The sequence below is a fragment of the Myotis yumanensis genome, unplaced genomic scaffold (genome assembly GCF_028538775.1).
Source record: "Myotis yumanensis isolate MYYU_CA2020_CCGP unplaced genomic scaffold, mMyoYum1.0.hap1 SCAF_3, whole genome shotgun sequence".
NCBI classification, from domain to species: Eukaryota; Metazoa; Chordata; class Mammalia; order Chiroptera; family Vespertilionidae; genus Myotis; species Myotis yumanensis.
The window spans coordinates 120,961,965-120,984,597 of record NW_027223754.1 but is presented as its reverse complement, the minus strand read 5'-3'; the positions used below and the strand labels follow the sequence as shown (position 1 = coordinate 120,984,597).

The 22,633-nt window shown below is 35.7% G+C and overlaps 1 protein-coding gene across 3 annotated transcripts in view; it reads right to left on the bottom strand.

The window, feature by feature from the left end:
* The window catches only part of KDM5A (lysine demethylase 5A), a 107,241-nt gene that overhangs the window by 50,615 nt on the left and 33,993 nt on the right, over nucleotides 1-22,633 (bottom strand). For all 3 annotated transcript variants that reach the window (XM_070409511.1, XM_070409509.1, XM_070409510.1), the window contains 12 exons: nucleotides 21,392-21,483; nucleotides 20,622-20,780; nucleotides 18,548-18,667; nucleotides 17,478-17,636; nucleotides 10,683-10,864; nucleotides 8,698-8,860; nucleotides 6,836-6,955; nucleotides 5,100-5,294; nucleotides 3,212-3,393; nucleotides 2,735-2,859; nucleotides 2,147-2,297; nucleotides 686-800 (listed from right to left, as the gene is read on the bottom strand). In XM_070409511.1, coding sequence (XP_070265612.1) covers nucleotides 686-800; nucleotides 2,147-2,297; nucleotides 2,735-2,859; nucleotides 3,212-3,393; nucleotides 5,100-5,294; nucleotides 6,836-6,955; nucleotides 8,698-8,860; nucleotides 10,683-10,864; nucleotides 17,478-17,636; nucleotides 18,548-18,667; nucleotides 20,622-20,780; nucleotides 21,392-21,483 — 1,763 coding nt within the window. The remainder of the gene's footprint in view (nucleotides 1-685; nucleotides 801-2,146; nucleotides 2,298-2,734; nucleotides 2,860-3,211; nucleotides 3,394-5,099; nucleotides 5,295-6,835; nucleotides 6,956-8,697; nucleotides 8,861-10,682; nucleotides 10,865-17,477; nucleotides 17,637-18,547; nucleotides 18,668-20,621; nucleotides 20,781-21,391; nucleotides 21,484-22,633) is intronic.

Here is a 22,633-nt window from a genome sequence, read left to right as displayed (position 1 = left end):
CTCCCTCTCCCTTCCTCTCTTAAAAAAAAACAAACAAAAAAACCACAATAAAAACATTTTGTTTTAAGTCAAAAGAAAATCTCTCAGGAAGGAAGTATGTTTAATTATCAAAATGCTTTTACAAACTGGAATAAGACAAAACACTATTGACATGAGATTTCACAAGTTGTTAACCATGATAAAAAACATTTTAGATATTCTACCCACAGCCAAATCACACAAAAAACCCACAAACTATCAAAAGATTACTAACTGTGCAGAGTAATATATTTGAAATATACTACTTAATATATTTGACTTCACATTGTCATTAAACCATCAGGGCTCTGATAATGTCAAAGCTCTTCATTTTTTAAAACTCATGAACTAATAATTCACTGATATATTCAGGTTATTTTAACTAATTTCTTGCATTTCAATTACATCTAAGTTTAATGGGGCTTCTGACCTAAATTTAATACAGAAAAAAAATTCTAAACTAGCTTTAATTCCAGAATTTAAAAGTGGGAATTACAATAAAGAATGAAACCAAGAGATCCTTACTGCCCACTAAAAAAAACTTAAATAGCAGCACTTATGTAAGAAAAGAGAACAAAAAACTAGTCTAGACACACTATTCTGTTTACCCAAAATTGTAGCCCATAATACAAAAGATATTACCCAATTAAAGAATGTAATATTTCACCTTTACTTGTCGAGCTTGGCTGATGACACATGGAAGACTAAAAAGTTGTTGGACAAAGGCCTTCAATTCTTCCACTGTCAGTTTGGTCCGAGTCCTCCCACAATCAGGGCTCTGCCTGATGTAAAATAATAAAAAGACATAAGTAAGAAAAATTCAGTTATTCTGATATCAAAAGGGCCTCTAATCTCTTTATAATTCTCACCCAAGCAATCCCAGAATACTATGTTTGACTTGCAATGGTGATGATCACTTCCAAATTAGGTTTTTTAGCTCTACAGTTAATGGCTCAAAGATTCAACTCTCCAAGTTCTAGTTCCTCCAATCTTACAAGTACTAAATATTTTAAACATTCAATAAGTTCTTCACAGTAAAATATTAAGTTCACTGATAAAACCAAATCCTCTATCTCAAGAAGCTTAAGATGAGGAACAAGGGCAATTTACCTGGCTTAGGAAACAATAAACCCTCTGAAGCTCATTCACAATTTTGTGTGTATATTTTCTTTAAAAAAAAAAAAAGGAGGGAGGGGCTCCTAAGCTTTCAACAGATTTTCTAAGGGAGTCAGTGACCCAAGAGGGTTGCAAAGTGAAGATTTGCTGATCAATGTCTCTAAGAAAAGTTTTCTGATAAAATGGTAGATAAAAGGTGCACAATAATTTAAAACCCAATGTAAATTGCTATAGAGAAAGCCATTCGGACACAAAGAATGTGTTAGGATGAATATGAAACACTACAGAAAATGTAACACATATGAATTACACTAATTCAAGGGCAAATGCTTTTGTGCTCCTTAATAACAAGCTTCCACTGAATCCCACAAGGTTACCCTTTGCTGCCATCTGCCTTCAGCCTACCGTATTATTTATTTACTTACATACAAATATTTATTGCACAGCTACTGTGTGTCACGCATTGTTCTAAGCACAAGAAATATAGCAATGAAAAAATATATAGCAATGAAAAAACATACATTCTAGTTGGGAATGAAAGGTGATAGACAATAAATACAATAAGAAAATTAGTGTATCAGGAGGTGACAGGGCTAGGAGAAAAATAAAGCAGAAGCATAAGAAGGCTGCAATTTTATAAAGGGCTGTCAGAGAAGGCCTCTACAAGAATGTGACATCTGAAAAAGACTTGAAAGAAGTATGGAGACAAGACATCTGGATATCAGGGGAAGAGAACTCAAAACAGAGTGAAGACAGGTTCACTCTGCAGACACTAAGCAGGAACACTTCTGGTGTGTATGAACAGTAAATGGAAGAGGGTTGCAAAATGAAGCAAGCAAGAAAGGAAGTAGTAGGAGATAAGATTAGGGCATTATTGGAGGAGAGAGGGACATGGACAGAAGAGGTCAAAGCTGAAGGACCTCAAAAGCAAGTTGAAATTTTGGCTTTTACTCTGGGAAGAAAAAAAAAAAAAAAGGAAACCATTAAAGAATTCAACTCTTCTTAGTCTTACCTGTGTTTCTGCTTTTTGCTCAGAAGCAGTTGAGCCACAGAAGCACAGGTCTCAGCCTCTTTTACAGCATCCCTGAGTTTTCTAAAGAGATCATTCTCTGGGTATTTCCTATCCTCAGCATCTTCCAGCATTACTCGTAATTCAATCAAATCTGTAAAAATAAATAAAAAAGCCATATACTATGACCATAGACATAAAAAGTCACTTGTAAATCTTAACCTCTCTTAAGTGAACCATCAACCTAATAGCAAAAACCTACTATAGCTGTGAGAGAACATCACTAATGCAATAAAAGCATATTCCTAATTCTTATAATGTCTCTCAGGTAAGGCAATTTTTCTTTCTCAATAAACCTTTAATGTTAGGTCTACTGGTAATAATGGCTCTTCAAAACATATATCTACTGCAAGTTAGTCATCTATCCCATTTTACATCAACTTTTTCACTTAAAGATTCTCAAACAGAAAATTAAGACTATAATCAACCAATCCATTAGTCTCAAATCTCATACAAAGCCTAGGATTTTTGCTTAATGGAGGAAAAACACATTTAAAAAGGCCTCTTTCAAAATGACAATTTCAGTGTAACCTTTCTTGTGGTTGAAGTTGGCAGATAATGCTTCAGTAACTCGACTGACCCAAGTGTCATAGGACTGTGCCCTGACTTTCACACCATATAGCAGAGAAGGGAGGTCCTCTAATGGGTAGCGATATCTAAAAACAAAACAAAACAACATGGAAATAAAAACTTCAAAAACCAACAACTTGAAAGTAAATTTAAAGTACAATCAGCTTAAGTAAAGTACAATGGCCAGAGGAATGGGGTCTTGGTACACATAAAGAGAAATCAGAGAAACCACAGATAAAAAAGATGTGAAATCAACTGATAAACTAATTTTAGTTGCCCAAGTTTAGGGCCAACTTTAAAGGACTGGTTCTCAAGCAGAAAGGTAGATAGATAAGAAATTACCAGCCCAGACAAAGGGAAAGGAATTACAAAAAGAGCAACATTAATCCTTGGTTTTAAAAGAGGGTAATGGAAGTTTAACAAGAAACTTCTGGATACCTAAGACATTTCTTCTGCATGGGGCAGGGGCACAGATCAGTTGGATGGTACAAACACACAAGCCGCTCAGGATTACAGGAGCACGTGAGAGCAGAGAGAAAACATGTGGTTTTGCATGCTGAACACTGTCGCTCATCATCAGGAACAAGTTCAAACACTTCTTCTTCTGACATCAGGACACCCTGAAATACAATTAATGTCATAAGATCAAGTCTTTCTAGTCCTTCAAGCATCAAAGAACCTACTTTTAAAATTTTTTTAAATTTAATTTTTATCTTTTGATTTGAGAGAGGGGAAAGGAAAGAGAGGTGGTGAGAGAGAGAGAACCATCAATTTGTCGTTACACATTTTTATGCATTCATTGGTTGATTCTCATGTGCCCTGACCAAGGATCGAACCCACAACCTTGGTATATTCTTGGGACAACGCTCTAAACAACGAAGCCAACCAGCCAGTGCCTACATTTTTTTCTATGGGTAAATCTCTGACTTAAGATATAAATGTGGGAGGTACAATGGCACTTCATCAAAATACTTTCTAAAAATAATCATTAGTAATTTTAAGTGAGCAGGACTTAATCTTGGTATCTAAGAATGTACATTTGACTGACTGATACAACTATTTTTAAAATGCAAGGAAGTTATTACTACAAAGGTCAAAACAGTCAGGGAAGTTGTAATTGGGAGATACTTTTGAGTGTCTGACAAAGTTCTATTTCTTGACCAGAATTGTGATAACAACAAAGTTTACCGTGTAACAACTCATAAAGCCATATGTTTATGTTCTCTTTAAAATAAGAAAAAATTACTGTCCCCATGGACAATATGTCTTTGAACCAGATACATTAATAATCTATGATCTGAAAATAATGCTGATATGTACAAACATATGCAAGGATAAAGAAGTATAAAATTACTTAAACTGTGCAAATCAAATGTAATCTACTTCAGAAAGATAGCAAAAAGAAAGTTAATCACCCTGGCCGGTGTGACTCAGTTGGCTAGAGTGTGTCCCATGCACCACAAGATTGTGGGTTCGATTCCCAGCCGAGGAAATGTACAGGAGGCAACCAATCGATAGGAGATGTTTTTCTCTCTCTCCCCTTCTCTCTCTAATATCAATAAAAAAGAAAAAGAAAAAAGAAAAGAAAGTTAATCAGCATGTAGTTTAAGAAAATAAAAACATTTAAAGTAGCATTTTACAAAGACTTCCATTTAATATGTACTGAGTGGCCAGATGATTAAGACCACCTGACATTTGCAGGCAAATTAGCTATAATTTCGTGCTGAAGTTGCTAGAGGGCCAGAACATTATAAATAGGGAAGCAGGTTGTTTACTACGACAGAAGTGATTTTTTTCTGAAGATATGGGTAAACAATGCGATTTAACAGCCTTTGAACATGGGATACACACACACAATGAGTGGCCAGATTATTATGACCACCCCATCAATACTTCGTTGGGCCACCTTTTGCCTTCAATACTGCGGCAATTCTTCTTGGCATTGACTCCACGAGATGTTGAAAGGTGATGCAAGGAATCTGACACCATGCCTGATGAATAGCACTGTCCAGTCCTGTGAGATTTGATGGTTGTGGAACCAGCTGCCTGATGGCTCTTTTAATTTCGTCCCACAAATGCTCAATTGGATTGAGATCTGGTGATTGTGGGGGCCACCTAAGCAAGGTAAAGTCTCCCTCATGTTCTTGAAACCACTCCTGCACAATACGAGTACCGTGGCATGGTGCATTGTCTTGTTGGAAGAAGCCATCTCCATTGGGATACGCCATCAACATGATAGGATGAACTTGATCAGCAACGATACTTTTTTATAGGTTCAATTTTTTTCTATTTCATAAACAATATCAAGTACCGGACATGTGCTCACCATTTGTACAACAGACTCTCTTAATCGTGTCTCTTCTTCAGTCATCAGAGTCAATTCTTTGCACACCATTGCAGCCAGCCCCACATCTAAGCATTCTGGATCTGCTGCCATTTTGAAAATGAGTTCCTCGTGTGAAAAGACACAATGGCGCCTTAGCCGTCGGTAATGATTGACACACTGACGCCCAATGGGCAACTGAAAACAAGACAAGATTCTTAAATTACATTACTTGCTTATAGCATATTCCAGAACAGAACCACTATTTACCCTCCAGATCCTCTTTTTTATTATAAAGAACACAGAATAACAAACTCCATTTGAACATTTATATCACAGCCTTCTTCTAAAGAGTATCAAGAGCTTTCACGTATATCATTTCACATGTGTGATTTTATTAAGTAAATTTTAGTATCTTTACATACATAGGTCCAATGAAATTTAAAAAGCTGCTCAAGGCCAAATAACAATAAAAGTAAGCAAATTAACCCAGCCAGTGTGGCCCAGTGGTTAAGAGTCAACCCATGAACCAGGAGGTCACGGTTCAATCCCTAGTAGGGGGCTTGCAGGAGGCAGCCGATCAATGATATTTCTCTCTCCTGGGTGTTTCTATCTCTTCCTTCCTCTCTCTCTCTCTCTCCCCCCCTCCCCCCACCTAAAATCAATAAAAACATTTTTTAAAGCAAATTAAAGGCAGAAACCATCTCTAACTAATCTCTGAATCATCTCCACTGCCCACCCTACACCTAACCAAGGAGCAAGTAAATCATAAACAGTTAATAAGTATTAGCTAATTTTTTAAGTAGAGCTCAAACCCAAGGCAAAGTCCTAAATTTGGTCTTGTTCTTACTGCTTCCTAAGCCTAATAAGAAAGAATTTTAAAATTATTAGATCAAATAAGATTGTTCATTATATCATTTCATTCTCTAGCCAAGAAAACAAAAATGATTAATCATGAAATTTAATAAATTAAGGTATCCACAGAAAAGTATAAGATCCAATATTACTAAAGAATATCCTTCAAAATGTTGAGAGGTGATAGAAAAATAACATCACTAAGAAAATCAAAGTCCAAGACTGTATTATAAATTTGGAGTCTTTCCCCAACAAACATGACATAATTATAACTGAATATTTTTTATATTACCTTGTACAAAAACAAAATAGCAATTACTGGCATTATCATTTACAATGAAGTTCAGTCCATAGAGATCTCAACATTACAGTTACTCTTTAAAATAATTTTTTAGGAAAGGGAATAAAGAAACATTAAATGGCAGGAAGAATAAAACACCAAATTGTCCACCAGAAGAAAATAATAAAGGGATATTTAAAAATAAAAGCATAGAATTAGATATTTGAAAATATGGTAGAATTCTTAAGAAGATCTGGTCATCTTTATAAAATCCCAAAGTGCTCAGAGAAAGCAAAGACTTAAGGAACCATATTCTCTCAGAAAAGAGAAATTCAGAAAATATAAACTACAATTTAAAATTAAAACAGAATGGGGAAAATAATGAATAAATAAGAACTATGAAATCTTCCAAATGGAAAATTTGGAAAATTTTCCAAAAACCATAATGGAAACTCTAACTGAACTTTCTAAATTACCACAGCCACTCCAGTCTCTACTGAAATATTCATGAACCCTCCCCTCCCCACCTAAGGAAATATGGCAACTAGATGCATTTTCCAGGGATGTTAGTAGACGTACAACAGCTACTTGCTATAGAACAGACCCAGTCAGCAGTACAGAAGTTCACAGCTTCAGCGAAGTTGTAGCCCTGATTAAATCCAGAATGATAGGCACGAGGAAACGTCACAACAAACTCTCCAGCACACTGATTGGTCCTGTACACCTAAATGCAAATTCAAAATAGTGATACAAACCAAAATAAAAACAACAAAAAAGGGAGACAGATTTGATTAGTCAGTTTCAGAAGCATTTTCTAAAATTGAAAACAATAAAGAATTAACCTACACACACTAGAAAACAGTATCAGGTTTAAGAAGCAGCCAGAATTCCACCTTCTTAAAGTACTAGCAGTCACTAATAACAAAATTATAATAATTCATGACAAAAATTAGCAGCCAAAAGAAATTCTCAAAGAGAAAATGTTATTCTCACTAAGCTACTAGTTTCTAGTAACTTGATAAAATTTTACATTTAAGAGGACTTAATTCCTTTTATTCTTGTGTTGTAAATAGAGGTAAAGGATAGAACTTCCTCCTACTCTTGGATAATTTTTTGGAACTGGTCTAACTGATTATCTCATATAAATATGGAGATATCCCCAAAATCAGTTTTTCTAAATCTCACTTCATTTTGTAATACTATGTTATCTTTTTAAAAGCCCCAGATTCTAATATAAATTCACTCATAAGGACAAAGTAACACTCCCACTAATCTAGTCTCATTAAGGTTTGATGAATATTTGACTGAATATAACAAACTTATCAAATTTATACTTTATCAGGTGCTAGTAGCTTAAATTTAATAATAATTTTCAAAACTAAGTTGAAAAACAGAAAAGATATTGTGTTTATCATAGCATGTAGAAAACAAAGCTGTGAAATCTTTATATGAAATATGATATCCAAAAGAATAAGCATTAGTTACTAGAACTACCACTTAAAATATTTAAACTTTGGTTAAATAGGGATAATCTATATATACTAGAGGCCCGATGCACGAAAGTTCATGCACTCAGGGGTGGGGGATCCCCTCAGCCCAGACTGTGACCCCTCGGGGGATGTCCGAATGAAGGCTCCCTGGGGGGATCGGGCCTAAGCTGGCAGTCAGACATCCCTCTGGCAGCCCGGGAGCCCTCGGGGGATGTCCACCTGCTGGCTTAGGCCCGAGCCCTTAGTCGGACATCCTTAGCACTGTTGTGGAGGCAGGAGAAGCTCCCGCCACTGCTGCTGTACTGGCCAGCCATGAGCCAGCTTCTGGCTGAGCAGCGCTCCCCTTGTGGAAGCACACTGACCACCAGGGGGCAGATCTTGCATTGAGTGTCTGCCCCCTTGTGGTGAGTGCACATCATAGTGACTGGTGGTTCCTGGTCGTTCACTGTTATGGGTCAATTTGCATATTACCCTTTTATTATATAGGATAAAAGGCTAATATGCAAAGTGTCCCCGCAGGAGTTTGACCAGGAGACCAGGAGTTCTATTGCTCACTATGATGTGTGCTGACCACCAGGAGATGGCGCAAAATGAAGGGAGGCCCTGGCCGGCAGCCAGAAGGCCCCGATTGGCCCTGATTGCTGGCCAGGCCTAGGGACCCTACCCGTGCACGAATTTCATGCACTGGGCCTCTAGTAAAGAATGTAAGATTTTTGCTAAAACCAGGATACAATTGTTTACTGAGAACAGAAAGCTATTTTAATAAATAGCTATACATAAAGCATAATTAATACTTTAAAACATCCTTTTCTCAATCTAATAGATGTTGGTCCCTTCAGAGTACAAATTCTAATTTAAACAGAGGATGACATGACCTTTTACTTCCAGTTATAAAACAAAGCACTGCAACTCTACTGATCAAAAGCTAAAATAACTTTAAATTTAAAATACTAAAGGGAGACACAAAAAGACTCACAGGTACACCATGCTCCATTAATACATTGGGGTTCATGATGGTGACTAACTGATGTAGGAGATCAGGCTGAGATTCAAATAACTCAGGAGCCAGCTCCCTCATCACCTCCTCCAGTTGTTCTGCAGCATGAGATGGTACACCATACCATGTCTTTGGCTCCCCCCTAGCAAAAGAAATTAACTGTTTAGCCAGGTAGAGCATGGTGCCAATGAGGCCAAGTTCTCTGATTCAAATCCACTAAATTATAATTAACTGTCTTATTTTATGGCCACAGACTATAAGCCATGAATCCTGGCAACCATCTCATAAACCTGTACTATTGTTCATAATAGATACACACTTATCACTGTTTAAAAAAAGTGTTTCCAAAACATATGAACTCTTTAAGGTGCATCAGTAAATAGTATCTTCAAACAGGAAAGATGCTATGTGAGGATACTGACATATCTCAATTCACAGGTCCACTGAACATTCTAATTATTAGCATAATGATGAAAGTAAAAGTCAATGCTTTCTAGAATACCTCTACATAACTTCACTGAGTTCAACTTTACTATCCAAGGAAATAAGACAAGGCTAGAAATTGTTGAAACCTTCTATCTATAAATCTTAAGGACCGAAAACTTGCCATCATTAATGTACTAGACTTTAGTGCACTAGAGTTCATTTATAATACCAAGTTGTACTCTCAGGAAATGGATTTAATTTTCTAAGAGTACTCATGCTATTTATAGAATAGCTCAATTTCTTAATCCCAATACAATTTACAGTGCCATCTCTAATAGAACTTACTATGATAATGAAAACGTTCTATATCTGTACTGGCCAATACAGGGGTCCCTAGTCACATGTGACTATAAAGCACCTGAAATGTGGTTAGTGCAATTAAGGAAGTAAATTTTTTATTTTACTTAATCTTTTTTGTTTGTTTGTTAATTCTCACCAAAAGATATTTTTTCCATTGCTTTTTTTAGAGACAGTGAAAGAGAAGGATAGAGAAAGAAAGAGAAACATCAATATGGGAGACACATCAACCAGTTGCCTCCCACATGCACCCCAACCCATCCCAACCGGGGAGCAGGGAGGGAACCCAAAACCCAAGTGCCCTTGACCAACGGTGCATAGGCCAATGCTAACCCTTTAGCAACACTGGCCACAGCTATTTTACTTAATCTTAATTAATTTAAACAGCCACATGTGGCTAGCAGCTATCACATTACACAGCATAATGATAAAGTAGAGCATGAAAACCACTAGAGTTTTCCATTGCAAGTGTAATCTAAGTAGTAGTTTGGATATGAAGAGAAAAATATCATTTAGTTAAGATAATACTGGACAAGGAACTAAGTAAGCTGTTGGTAAGATACCAAAAAATTCAACAAAATAATTTAATGAATATATATGTAACTCAGGCATGTCTAGGGAAAATGTCATATAAAAAGGAAAAAAACACTTGAAATTTTCAAATACAGAAGTTTAATCAGATCTTAAGTATATAAACTTTGACCATCCTCCCTTGCATATCAACAGATATGCCAAAGTAATTTTCATGTATACCAAACAAGTATCATTTGGTCTAAAACTCTAAGCTCCTGGGCATGCACATACTTGAAAAGGGAAGGTGTCTAAGATGCTGTATCCTTAGACCACAGTATTTCTCTCTTTAATATATTATCCTACTTTAAAAAAATATTTTTTTTATTGATTTTTCTTTTAGAAAGAGAGGGACAGACAGAGACACATTGATTGGATGCTTCCTGCACGCCCCCTACCTGGGATCGAGCCCACAACCCAGGCATGTGCCCTGACCAGATATCGAACTGGCAATCTTCAACGCATAGGATGAAAGCCCAACGAACTGGGCTATGACGCTACTTTGATAAAAAATACTTTTAAGTTCAGCTCTCCATAATAATATAATCTAAGATTAGTAAACCTTCAAAAGGTTACCAAGTATGAATGCTGTTAACAAAGATTATACATACCAATGCAAATAATTGATGGAATAACTCCAGTGATCTTCAATGTGCCAGCAAAAAGAAGAGAAACACATTCCCACATAGAGCCATGGTACTTTCATACCTGAGATGTCTACATTAATATGTGCAAGAACAGACTGCTCTAGGACAGGCATGTTATTCAAGTTCCAACCAGAAAGTGCGTATTCCTATAAAAAAAAAAATGTAAATGAGAGATCAGAGATGACCAGTGGCCAACAGAAATCTCAAGGGAGTACTAGTATTCAAAAAAGAAAGTAAAACTTTTATATTTACAGTAAGCTCCTCCACAGAATCTGTGCTTTTTGCTCTCTCATACATGTAACTGATATACCTAAATATTTAATCCTATCTCCTCTCTAGGTGGTATTTAGATTTCCTTTTAATTATTTCAGATACCTCTGGTTCATTCTTAAGAAAATAAACAAGGCTTTTTATTACTCCCTCCAACTTACCAGAAAATAGTGTGAGACTAATTTTAATAGGTCACTATTTTATCCCCAAGTAGCATAACATCCCAAAATGTAGTCTACCACTACATTTTTAGAATGGTACCAGATATTGAGGACATAATGAGATACATAACCCTGAATTTGATAAATCCTTATTATTAGATAAATTATAACAAAACATTTGTTTCATAGATGAATTCAATAGAAAAAAAGAATTTCTACTTTCCAGAAATAAAGAAAGGAAGCAAAGCCAGAATGAAAAAAAACAGTAACCTGACTTTTCATAGAAGTTTCTAACTGAATATAAGCACTAGGCACTGAGTTTCAAACACCCACCCTAAAGCCATATGAGGTAAAGACTTAAAAGTTCTTATGCTAGTGGAGAACAGTTCTCAAAGCAGGGTCTAGGGAGCCCAAAACTATTTCAGGGGATCCATAAACTCAAACTATTTTCATAATAATTCTAAGATGTTATTTGCCTTTTTCACTATCATTCTAAAAGGAATGTAGTGTGTTTTCCAGAGGATATATGATATGTGATATCGCAATAATCGAATATAGAAACAGATAACAGAATCCAATTGCCTTCCACTGGAAGGTTGATAACTGCTGAACCTGGATGGAAGGACGGAAGTGTATTACATTTACTTTTATACATTTGAGACTTTCTATAATTCCGGGCTTTAAAAATAAAACCCTCAATGTAAGAAGTTAAACAGCTAATGACAAAGCTGAAGAGAAAATCTGTAAACTAGATAGATTTGAGGATTTCATCCATAATGCAGCACATAGATATGAAAACTATAAAAGTGTAAGAGTCAGAGAAGCCCTGGTCAGTGTGGCTCAGTTGGTTGAGCATTGTCCCATGCACCAAAAGGTCACCGATGTGATAGCCGGTCATGGCACATGGGGGGCAAAGGGGCTCGAGCCCCAGTAGGGAGCACTGCAGGAGGCAACAAAAAGATGTTTCGCTAAATGTTTCTCCTTCTCTCTTCCTCTCTCTCTAAAATCAATAAATTCTTATTTTTTTAAAAAAAAGAATCAGAGAGGATAAAATAAGAAAATTCAACATAGGTTTAACTAGAATTCCAATAAAAAATAATAAAGAGATATGATTCTTACCCTCAAAATGCTTTAAAAAGAGAGAGAGAGAGAGAGAGAGAGAGAGAGAGAGACTTTCCAAAATACTATTCAATATGTTTTTAGTTGGTTGATTAGCTGGTTGGCTGAAAAAATAATGAATCTAGTTGAAGAGACAAGGCCTACATACAAAAGTTCCAAGACAAGGCAACATATATTAAACTCCAAATACAGACAAGAGAGTAAATTCTATAGTTCTTCAGAGGACAACAGAATACTATCATCGTGGGTTTGGATTGTTAAGAAAAATTCATGGAAAATGAAAAACCTGAGTAGAACTTGAAAGGATAGGTAAGATTTGAAGGTAGACAAAATATACTGGTCTGGCTGATGAAAGGGCAGTAGAATATTGATACTCAGTAATACAGGAAATAAGACTTAGAAAAAAGATTGGATCTTTAGTCTTAAGTTTCAAACTAAGAACCCTGGAATTTAATCTTACATTCAAAAGGGGGAACAATGCATTTTAAACATTTTTAAACTTTTGATTATAGAAAATTTCAATATAAACAAAAGTAGACAGATTTAGATAATCAATTCCCAAAGATATCAAAATCTTAAAATTTTAAGTAAAATTAAAACATGAAAAAGACTGCAGAAAGAAGCAGTAATCAAAAAAGTTAACATAGCAAGCCTACAACTGCTTTCCTTCAAAGGGTTTGCTTAAAGGTTGGCCCTTGGTCGGCATCTGAAAACTTGTATGGTAAATAGTTCCCCTACACCAGTGGTCGGCAAACTGCAGCTCGCGAGCCACATGCGGCTCTTTGGCCCCTTGAGTGTGGCTCTTCCACAAAATACCGACTTCTGCGCATGGGCCATGAAGTTTCAATCGCACTGTACGTGCGTGCCTGTACATGGTATTTTGTGGAAGAGCCACACTCAAGGGGCCAAAGAGCCGCATATGGCTCGCGAGTTACAGTTTGCCGATCACTGCCCTACACTGATGGAGTGACTCACAGAGCCTAGACAGTACAACGTGGTTTATACACACTTGCTTTCCTTCCAGGATTCTGGAATTTTGGGGTGTGTTAGGCAGAGGTGCTTAGTTCGCAGCCCCCAATAAAAACCTTAAGCACTGACTCTCGAATGAGCTTCCTGGTGGGCAATACTTCACTCCTTGTCAATCCGATACTGAAGTAACTAAGTGCGTAAGTGAATGACTCCATTAAGAGAGGACTCTTGAAAGCTTATACCTGGGTTTTCTCTGGACTTTGACCACACATCTTTTCCCTTTACTGATTATACTTTGTACCCCTTTCACTGTAAAAAATCATAGCCATGAGTCTTCCTAGAAAATCACTGAACCTGGAGATGGTCTTGGGAACCCCCAACACGAGTGGTCATTATGTAAGACCATGGCAACCATCCCAACATGATGTGATATGACCGAGACAAGGATGGTAGTGGGAATGAAAAGAGGCCAATCCTATAAAAAATAATGAAAAATGAATTAACAGGATTCAATGATTTAATATGGAATGAGGATAAGAAGAAAACAATATTCCCAAGGTTTTAAGTTCTATGCTATCTTTATTCCTCAGAAGCCATGTTTACAGAACACACTGTATTCATAAGACAAATGTATTAACTTCAAAAGTATTTTTCCACTAAGCTATGACACCAGGGACGCATGCTATTAGATATCAAAAGGCTAACTCATACAGAAGTTTAACACAAATGTACAATTCCTGGTGAAATACTAGTTATCTATTATTCTAGTAGAGTCACTTTCAGAAGAGAGTAACAAACTGACATAAAATATAAGTATAAAAAATCTGAAGATTTTATACAAATTTTTCTAATAAGTCCTTACAATCCTTTTGTGATAAATGGGTTCTCTTATTCTAACCTTCAACACAAAAACAGACTTCTTACCCGGTACAGAATCTTGTAAGTAGTATACTCCCAGTTCTGTTTTAAAGGAATGTGTAATTATGTATGCATGATATATAACTGCTTGTATAGATATACTATATCTGGAAGGATATACTAGAAGATGAAATAGAATCTTCCTCTGTCAAATTGTAAATTTGGGTGGGAGGGAAACTTTTTAATTGTAAAAGACTTTCAGAAAAGGTTGGCCCAATTCCTCTTCACAGAAAATAAGGATAAATTTGGAGAAAATTGTCAAAATAACCATTTCAAAGCACTAGAAATTGACCAAAGGCAAAAACAAATTGAAAAGCATTTGCTCTTGAAAAACAAAAGAAGACTCAATAAAGACATTCCCAGATAAGCAAAGACTACAAGAATTCATTGCTAGCAGACCTGCACTATAAATAAATGTAGTCCTCCAGGCTAGAAGCAAATGACTCCAAATAGTAACTTTGATCTACAAGAATGAAGAGTCCTGGCTGGTGTGGCTCAGTTAGTTGGGCATCGTCCCATGCACAGAAAAGTTGCTGGTTTGATTCCTGGTCTGGGCACATGCTTAAGTTGCGGGCTCAATCCTCAACAGGGGAATGTGCAAGAGGCATCTGATTGATGTTTCTCTCTCTCTCTCTCTAAAAAAATCAATAAAAAAGTCTTTTTAAAAAAATGAATGAATGAATGAATGAATGAAGAGAACCAGAAATAGTAAATATCTCAGTAGATATGTAAAGAAGTGTATTTATTCTCTTACTTTAAAAAAAAAAGGTTGTTTAAAGCAATAATTATATTGCTGTGTTGTGTTTATACACTATGTACATACAATATACAACACACAAAAGAGAGCAGGAAATGAAGAGACACTGTTTCAAAGTTGCTATATTTATCAGAATTAAGTCAATATGAACATGAAGTAGGTTGTGATAAGTTAAAGATGTACAGTGTCAAAGTTTAAAAAGGAAAAAAAAAAGCTACATATTGTAATTCTTAGAATCAGTAACTCAAAATATATAGCCAAAAAAAACCCCCAAAGGAATTAAAATGGTATTATGAAAAATATCTGCTCAACACACACACAAAAAAAAAAATCATAAAGGAGAAACAGGAACAAAAAGACAGCAGACATAGAAAGAAGCAAGATGGCAGACCATAAATAAACCATGTCCAAAACAACAAGAAAGCCCACTGCATGGGAGAACATATTTGCCAATGTTATCTCTGATAAGGGTTTCATGTCATACATACATTTTCAGGGAACTCATACAACTTAACAAAAGGAAGATAAACAATCCAGTCAAAAAATGGGCAAAGGACCTAAACAGACACTTTTCAAAAGAGGACATACAGAAGGCCAAGAGACATATGGAAACGTGCTTGAAGTCACTAATCATCTGAGAGATGCAAATCAAAACGACAATGAGGTACCATCTCACACCTGTCAGAATGGCTATCATCAACAAATCAACAAAGGACAAGTGCTGGCGAGGATGCGGAGAAAAAGGAACACTCGTGTACTGCTGATGGGAATGCAGACTGATACAGCCACTGTGGAGAACAGTATGGAGTTTCCTCAAAAAACTAAAAATGAAACTCCCATTTGACCCAGTGATCCCACTTCTAGGAATATATCCCAAGAAAACAGAAACACCAATCAGAAAGGATATATGCACCCCTATGTTCATAGCAGCACAATTGACAATAGCTAAGATTTGGAAACAGCCTAAGTGCCCATCAGCAGATGAATGTATTAAAAAATGGTGGTACATCTATACAATGGAATACTATGCTGCTGTAAAAAGGAAGGAATTCCTACCATCTGCAATAGCATGGATGGACCTAGAGAGCACTATGCTAAGCAAACTAAGCCAGTCAGAGAAAGATAAATATCACATGATGTCACTCATTTGTGGAATATAATGAACATAAACTGATGCACAAAAACAGATCCAGAGTCAGAGAGGCATCTATCAGACCATCAAACCTCAGAGGGAAGGCAGGGGAGGGTAGGGGGAAGGGGGAGAGATCATCCAAAGGACTTGTATTCATGCATATAAGCATAACCAATGGACACAGACACTAGGAGGGTGAGAGCATGAGCGAGGGAGGTTTGGGGGGTAGTGGGGGAATAAGGACACATATGTAATACCTTAATCAATAAAGAAAAAAATATAAAGTGAAAAAAATAATAAAAAAAATAAACCATGTCAATAATTACATTAAATGTAAAATGGACTAAACACTCCACAATAAAAAGACCACGTCAGACTAGATTTCAAGATCCAATCACATGCTGGCTACAAGAAAGATGGCTTAAAAGAAATAAAAGATATACCATGTAAATAGTTTTAAGAGAGCTGAAGTGGCCTGTCATGGCTAAGTGGTTGAGCTTCATCCTATGAACCAGGAGGTCACGGTTCTATTCCCGGTCAGGGCACATGCTCGGGTTGTGGGCTCGATCCCATGGGGGGCGGGGCGCGCACGCATGCAGGAGGCAGCTGATCAATGATTCTCTTTCATCATTGACATTTCTATCTCTTTCTCCCTCTCCCTTCCTCTATGAAATCAATAAAAATATATTTTAAACACAGAGAAAGAGCTGAAGTAACTACACTTTTCATTGTAAATCCTTCTGCACGATGTAACTTAAAAAAAAAAAACTCTGTATAACTCTTGTAATAGGAGATAAAACTACTTACTGCCAATTATAGAGGGAAAGTGACAAGGACAAAAGTAGAGAGAAAAGGAAATAAATGATCATCTTAATTCAGCTTTCTACATAGAGGTCATCTCCTATGTGATGGGACTTTATTATGTTATAATTTAAATGCATATTTGAAATCCTATCTCCTCAGGTGTTGAAGGAAACTAAATTGCAGACCTATCTATGAAATATATATTTTTTTAAATCTTAAATCACCATCTAGATTTTCAAACAGAAAGGTAAAATTATTTAAATGAGGTTGAAGTTTTAAACTAGTTGAATTGGTTTTTATTTTTATTTCTTCTACTGTGTAGAAGCAGCCTACGGGCAAAGGTCAGGTCATGGTTGAAGGCCACAGATTTGCTCTGGCATGAGCACTATGAGACCCAGGGGATAAATCCAAACCCATGCATTTAAATTGGTTTTGAAATGCAAAGTTAATTAATATTTAAAGGTACTTTGAATTTTTTTTAACTGAAGAGTATATTGTCCAAATCTTACATATTTAATATTTTAAACAAACATGGTCCCTTATGACTAATGAGAAAGCTAGTTTTCTACTATGCAAAGAACTAATCAGCTAGGGGTGAGGAGAAATTTAGACTACTATCTGCTATGCACCTCTTCTTCTGGCAGCATCTTTCTCCGACCATCCTTTACAGGAAATCCACTTCCAAAGTCTTTTGAGGAAATATCAGCTCCATACTCTACAATAACATCTTCTTCAATGCTGCTCACCAGCCGCCAAAATTCCTTTTCTACTAGTTCTGTTGGAACCATCTACACAAGGAAAACAAAGATCATATATTACTAACTCGCTATAACCAGAATCCACTATAACATTAATACACAGGTCAAGTTTAACACAAACCCATGATAAAATAGAAAACCTTATTCTGTCCCAGAGCTAAAAACACTAGGTCCTAATCTTTTCCACTGAGGATAGGGAAAAACAAAAGACAACTTAAATGTCCAGAAAAACATAGTGAACTCGAACTGCCTTTTTTTGCAAGCTGCTTCCTAACTAAAAAGACTAAAGACCTAGGTCATCAAAGAAGAAAAAGGAAACACAAAAATCAAGGCTTAATTTTAAGAGCTTTGGCAAATTTTTTTTTATAGGGATTTTTAAAAGCCCAAGATCCCACCTGGCCAATGTGGCTCATTGGTTGAGCATCAACTCAGGAACCAAGAGGTCACAGTTCAATTCCCAGTCAGGGTACAGGCCTGGGTTTCAGTCTCGATCCCCGGGGGGGGGGGTGGTTAGGGAAGGGCTCATGCAAGGAGGCAGCATTGATGTTTCTATCTCTATCCCTCTCCCTTCCTCTCTCTCTAAAAATCAATTATAACATTTTTTTTAAAAGCCCAAGATTCCCTAGGAAAAGAAGCAAAGCTTATATTACAAATAACTAAACAAAAGCAGCAACTACCACATACTTCATGCTTTTCTATAAGGATTACTCACAGAGGGCTAGTAAACCATTTGAAGATCAAAGTATTTTTCTTAACAGGTGAGTGCACACTGCCACATTAGTGAGTGAAAGAAACTGAAACAGATGCCAGGCCCCTAGTCTTTAGATGTGGTGGTCTATCATCTTTTACATGCTGTCCCTGTTTTCTACAAAATAACATAACTAGAAAGCAAACCAAAAGCTTTGGACTTCATACCTTCCCAACTGACAAAATATACTCACATGGACTGGCATATTGAAATAGTCAGACTTAAAATTATCTGCCATCTCTCCAAAGCTCTGAAGTGTATACTCTCGTACAGCCTGTTCAAATCCAAAGGCTTCTCGAGGTTTATTACATTCCTGGGAAGAAAAAAATATCTAAGATTAACTCACTGAAACAGAACTGAACAAAGTATTATGGTTCTCAGATACTACCTTCTTTGATCATATTTCCCTAGGTAAAGCTAATCCAATCAACCAAAACAAAACAAGTGTTAATTACTTTCAATATGGAATTAGGAGATAATGTTCTAGATAGAACCTCACCTGCACTTTTCGCAGTCTTCCAGTGGAAAGTGGTAATAAGACACATTTAAACTTTGGAGTTGACATTAAGCTCTGGCACTATGACAAACACCAATAGGACTACTCATTTGCATCAAGCCTAGGGATGCCTATCATTATCAGTATATTACTGCATCTAGCTGTAGAGAATATAAATGTTCATGGAGGAAGGAGAGATGATGGATAAAGGTATATCCACTAGATTGCTAGAATATCTAGCTAGAATGTTTTTTTCAACTATCAATCACCATTACAAATATCTTCACACAAATACTCAGCGTAGAACTGCTTCTGAACCATCTAACCTATTTGAGATGAAAAAGTAATAATTCAAAGGCCATAAAAGACCTCTGAATACATCTAGATACACCCAGCCAATTCCTTTCCTTCAATATGCTATCATATTTTGTTAAAATAAGTAAACAGACTAAGCATTTCATGACAATGACATCAATATAATCTTCCAATATGAATAATTTATACAATCAAATCAAAATTTAAACAAGCTAACAGTTTATTTGGTAGCATGAAAACTGAATGCATAATATCTAAGTTTTAGAGTTTCATGTCTGGTGTGTTGTTGTTTTTTAATTAAAAAAAGAAAAATATCCTTAGCTGGTTTGGCTCATTGGACAGAGCATCGGCCTGTAGACTGAAGAGTCCTAGGCTTGATTCCAGTCAAGGGCACATGCCCGGGTTGTGGGCTCGATCCCCAGTAGGGGGCGTGCAAGAGGCAGCCAATCAATGATTTTGTCTCATCAGTGATGTTTCTATCTCTTTCTCCCTCTCCCTTCCTCTCTGAAATCAATGAAAAAATATTTATTTAAAAAAATAAATAAAAAGAAAAATAGAGTATTATGCTAAGCAAAATAAGCCAGTCAGAGAAAGACAAGTATCACATAATCTCACTCATATGTGGAATCTAATGAACAAAATAAACTGAACAAAATAGATCCAGAGACATAGAAGCATGGAATAGACCAGTGATGGCGAACCTTTTGAGCTCGGCGTGTCAGCATTTTGAAAAACCCTAACTTAACTCTGGTGCTGTGTCACATATAGAAATTTTTTTATATTTGCAACCACAGTAAAACAAAGACTTATATTTTTGATATTTATTTTATATATTTAAATGCCATTTAACAGAAAAATCAACCAAAAAAATGAGTTCGCGTGTCACCTCTGACACGCGTGTCATAGGTTCGCCATCACTGGAATAGACTGTGGAATCTCAGAGTGGGTGGGTGAGTGGGTGGGAAGAGGTCAATCAAAGAACTTGTATGCATATATGTATAACCCATGGACACAGATAATAGGGTGGTGAAGGCCTTGGGTGAGGGATGGGGGCAGACTAGAAGGGGTCAATGAGGGAAAAAGGGGACCTATGTAATACTTTCAACAATAAAGATTAAAATAAAAAAACACACAAAATAAAATAAAAAAGAAAACAAAATAACCTACAGCCTTTATTTTTATAGTTTTCTAGGAATATGAAAATTCTGAGCAAAAGTTTCATTCATCTGCAGCAATAAACAGAACTGTTGAACCATAGTCAGAAAAAAAACTTTGAAAAGCAAGCTGTCACAATACAATTTTTACAGTTCCATTCAATATCTCTCTTTAAAAATTCTGGTGATTTTAAACAGTAAAGAACAAAAACAGAATGGAAGAAGCTTTTGGGAATGTGTTTACTATATGTGTGTATGCATGTGTTATTGTTGTTAGCTTAAAAAGAATCTGTAAATTGTACCTCAGCAACGCATTTAGGACACCTCCAATCTCCTTTGGGCACATCAGGTAGTGGGGGAATTAAACAAAATGTATGATAGCTGTCATCACATCCATCACACAAAAGCAATTTATCTTCATTATTTCCCCGACCACAAAACATACAAACATAGAGATCAACCTGTTAAAAAACGAAGTAAAATAAAAGTCTATTTTCCATAATAAGTAACATTAAATTTTTACCAGAAACTCCTTAATTGAAACAAAATAATGTATACTAATAAAAAGCAAATACAACGTAAATCCTGAATATTTAAATAATTGTTCTTAAATAGCTTTTCATAAAATGTCATAAATTTCCTCAGAGCTTCTATGGAAAAATTAATAAGAGCATATTAAGTTATTAGAATAAAGAAAAAAAAGACTACATATCTAGGGTACTTGAAAGTCAATTTATAGAAATAAAATATACCATGTCATCCTTCCTATAAACAAATACTGTTAGAGAATGAATACTGAGCCCTGTCTATAATACAGCTCAAGGACTTACAGATTCATATTCATTCTCTTACTTAGTTACTCACAAGTCTACGACTTAGGGAAATAGTCTATGTATATGGAACAAAGTAAGATTAGCATTACATAACCAAAGATGCAACTTCAGGTTCACCATTAAGTCTTCTAACCAAATTAATTAACTAAATGGCATGCTAAGATACTAGAGCAAAGTAAAAAGTGCAAAACTAAATAAAAGTAAATCCTTTCCCTCCTGACACATCTCAGAACACTTACAAAGTTAACAGAGAGAGTTCCTTTCCGTTGTCTCATTTGCATGTTAAATGCGTCTGACCTGTTGGTAACTTTTCGTCTTCGGGAGACCTCATCTTAAAATAAAAATAGTTATATAATAATAGCAAAAACTAATGTTGAGAGCTTACTCTGGACCAGACACTATTTAAAATTATTTAAATTAGTTAAAATCTCACAACACTATGAGGTAAAAAACTATTATCCCCCATTGAAGATAAAGAATCTGAAGTACAAAGAAATTACATAACTTGCCCAAAATCACACAGCCAGTCAATGGCAGATTGGGATTCCAATCCAGGCAATCATACTCCAGAGATCTTAAGTACTAATTCTATACTGACTATATGAAGTATTTATCATATACTTCATATGTACTAATTTGAGACTAGTTTTATGATCACTGCCAGGTAATACAATAATTAAAAGAATGGAAAAGATAATCAAAATGCTTAATTCTTAAAACATTATCATGTATTGTCCTATCACACTGAACTTTTTGAGAGTGATCCTCCAGAGTTCAGTCCACAATCTGAATTATGAGTTAATTAATAATATCATAAAATGTATAGTTAATATGATTTGTGAGTATAGTATTTCATTAAATTCTTACACATTAAAAATAGCTCCAATGCAATCTTTGTTAAATTGAGTTTTAAAACTGACATATACCTACAGGTAAAGATGGAACTTGATCCTTGTATTAGTAATTTTACTAATTAAAAGTTTCAAACATGCTAAGCTGAGATTAACAGGCTTTCCTCAAAGAGTTCATTTAAATGAAGTGTAATAACATATCACGGCTTACAGAAAAATATCAAAATTATAGTTAGAATATAAGTCATAAGTTCTCCCCACTATCTTTTGATACTAAAGGCCAGAGAATCCTCTATTTCTCTTAGAATTTAAAAGTTGTAAGACTTAGATCACCAGGTGAGAACCATTAATTTCACCATTCTCTCATAAACTAGCCTTTAGAAACTACAATAAATCTCTGTGCCACATATTAAAACATGGAGGAGGAAAATTTCTCCCCCAAAATATTATAAAAATTCAACCTAATATGGCTCCTCACACCTTAAATTTAAGATTATCTGACACAAAAAAAGATTTCTCTAGGAACCAAGTTGTAAGTTTACAAGTCTTAGGAAAATCCCAAGGCAGACTGCAATTCAAATATCATTTGAATCTTGCTATAACCACACTGTTATACCTTATTTCTTTTCA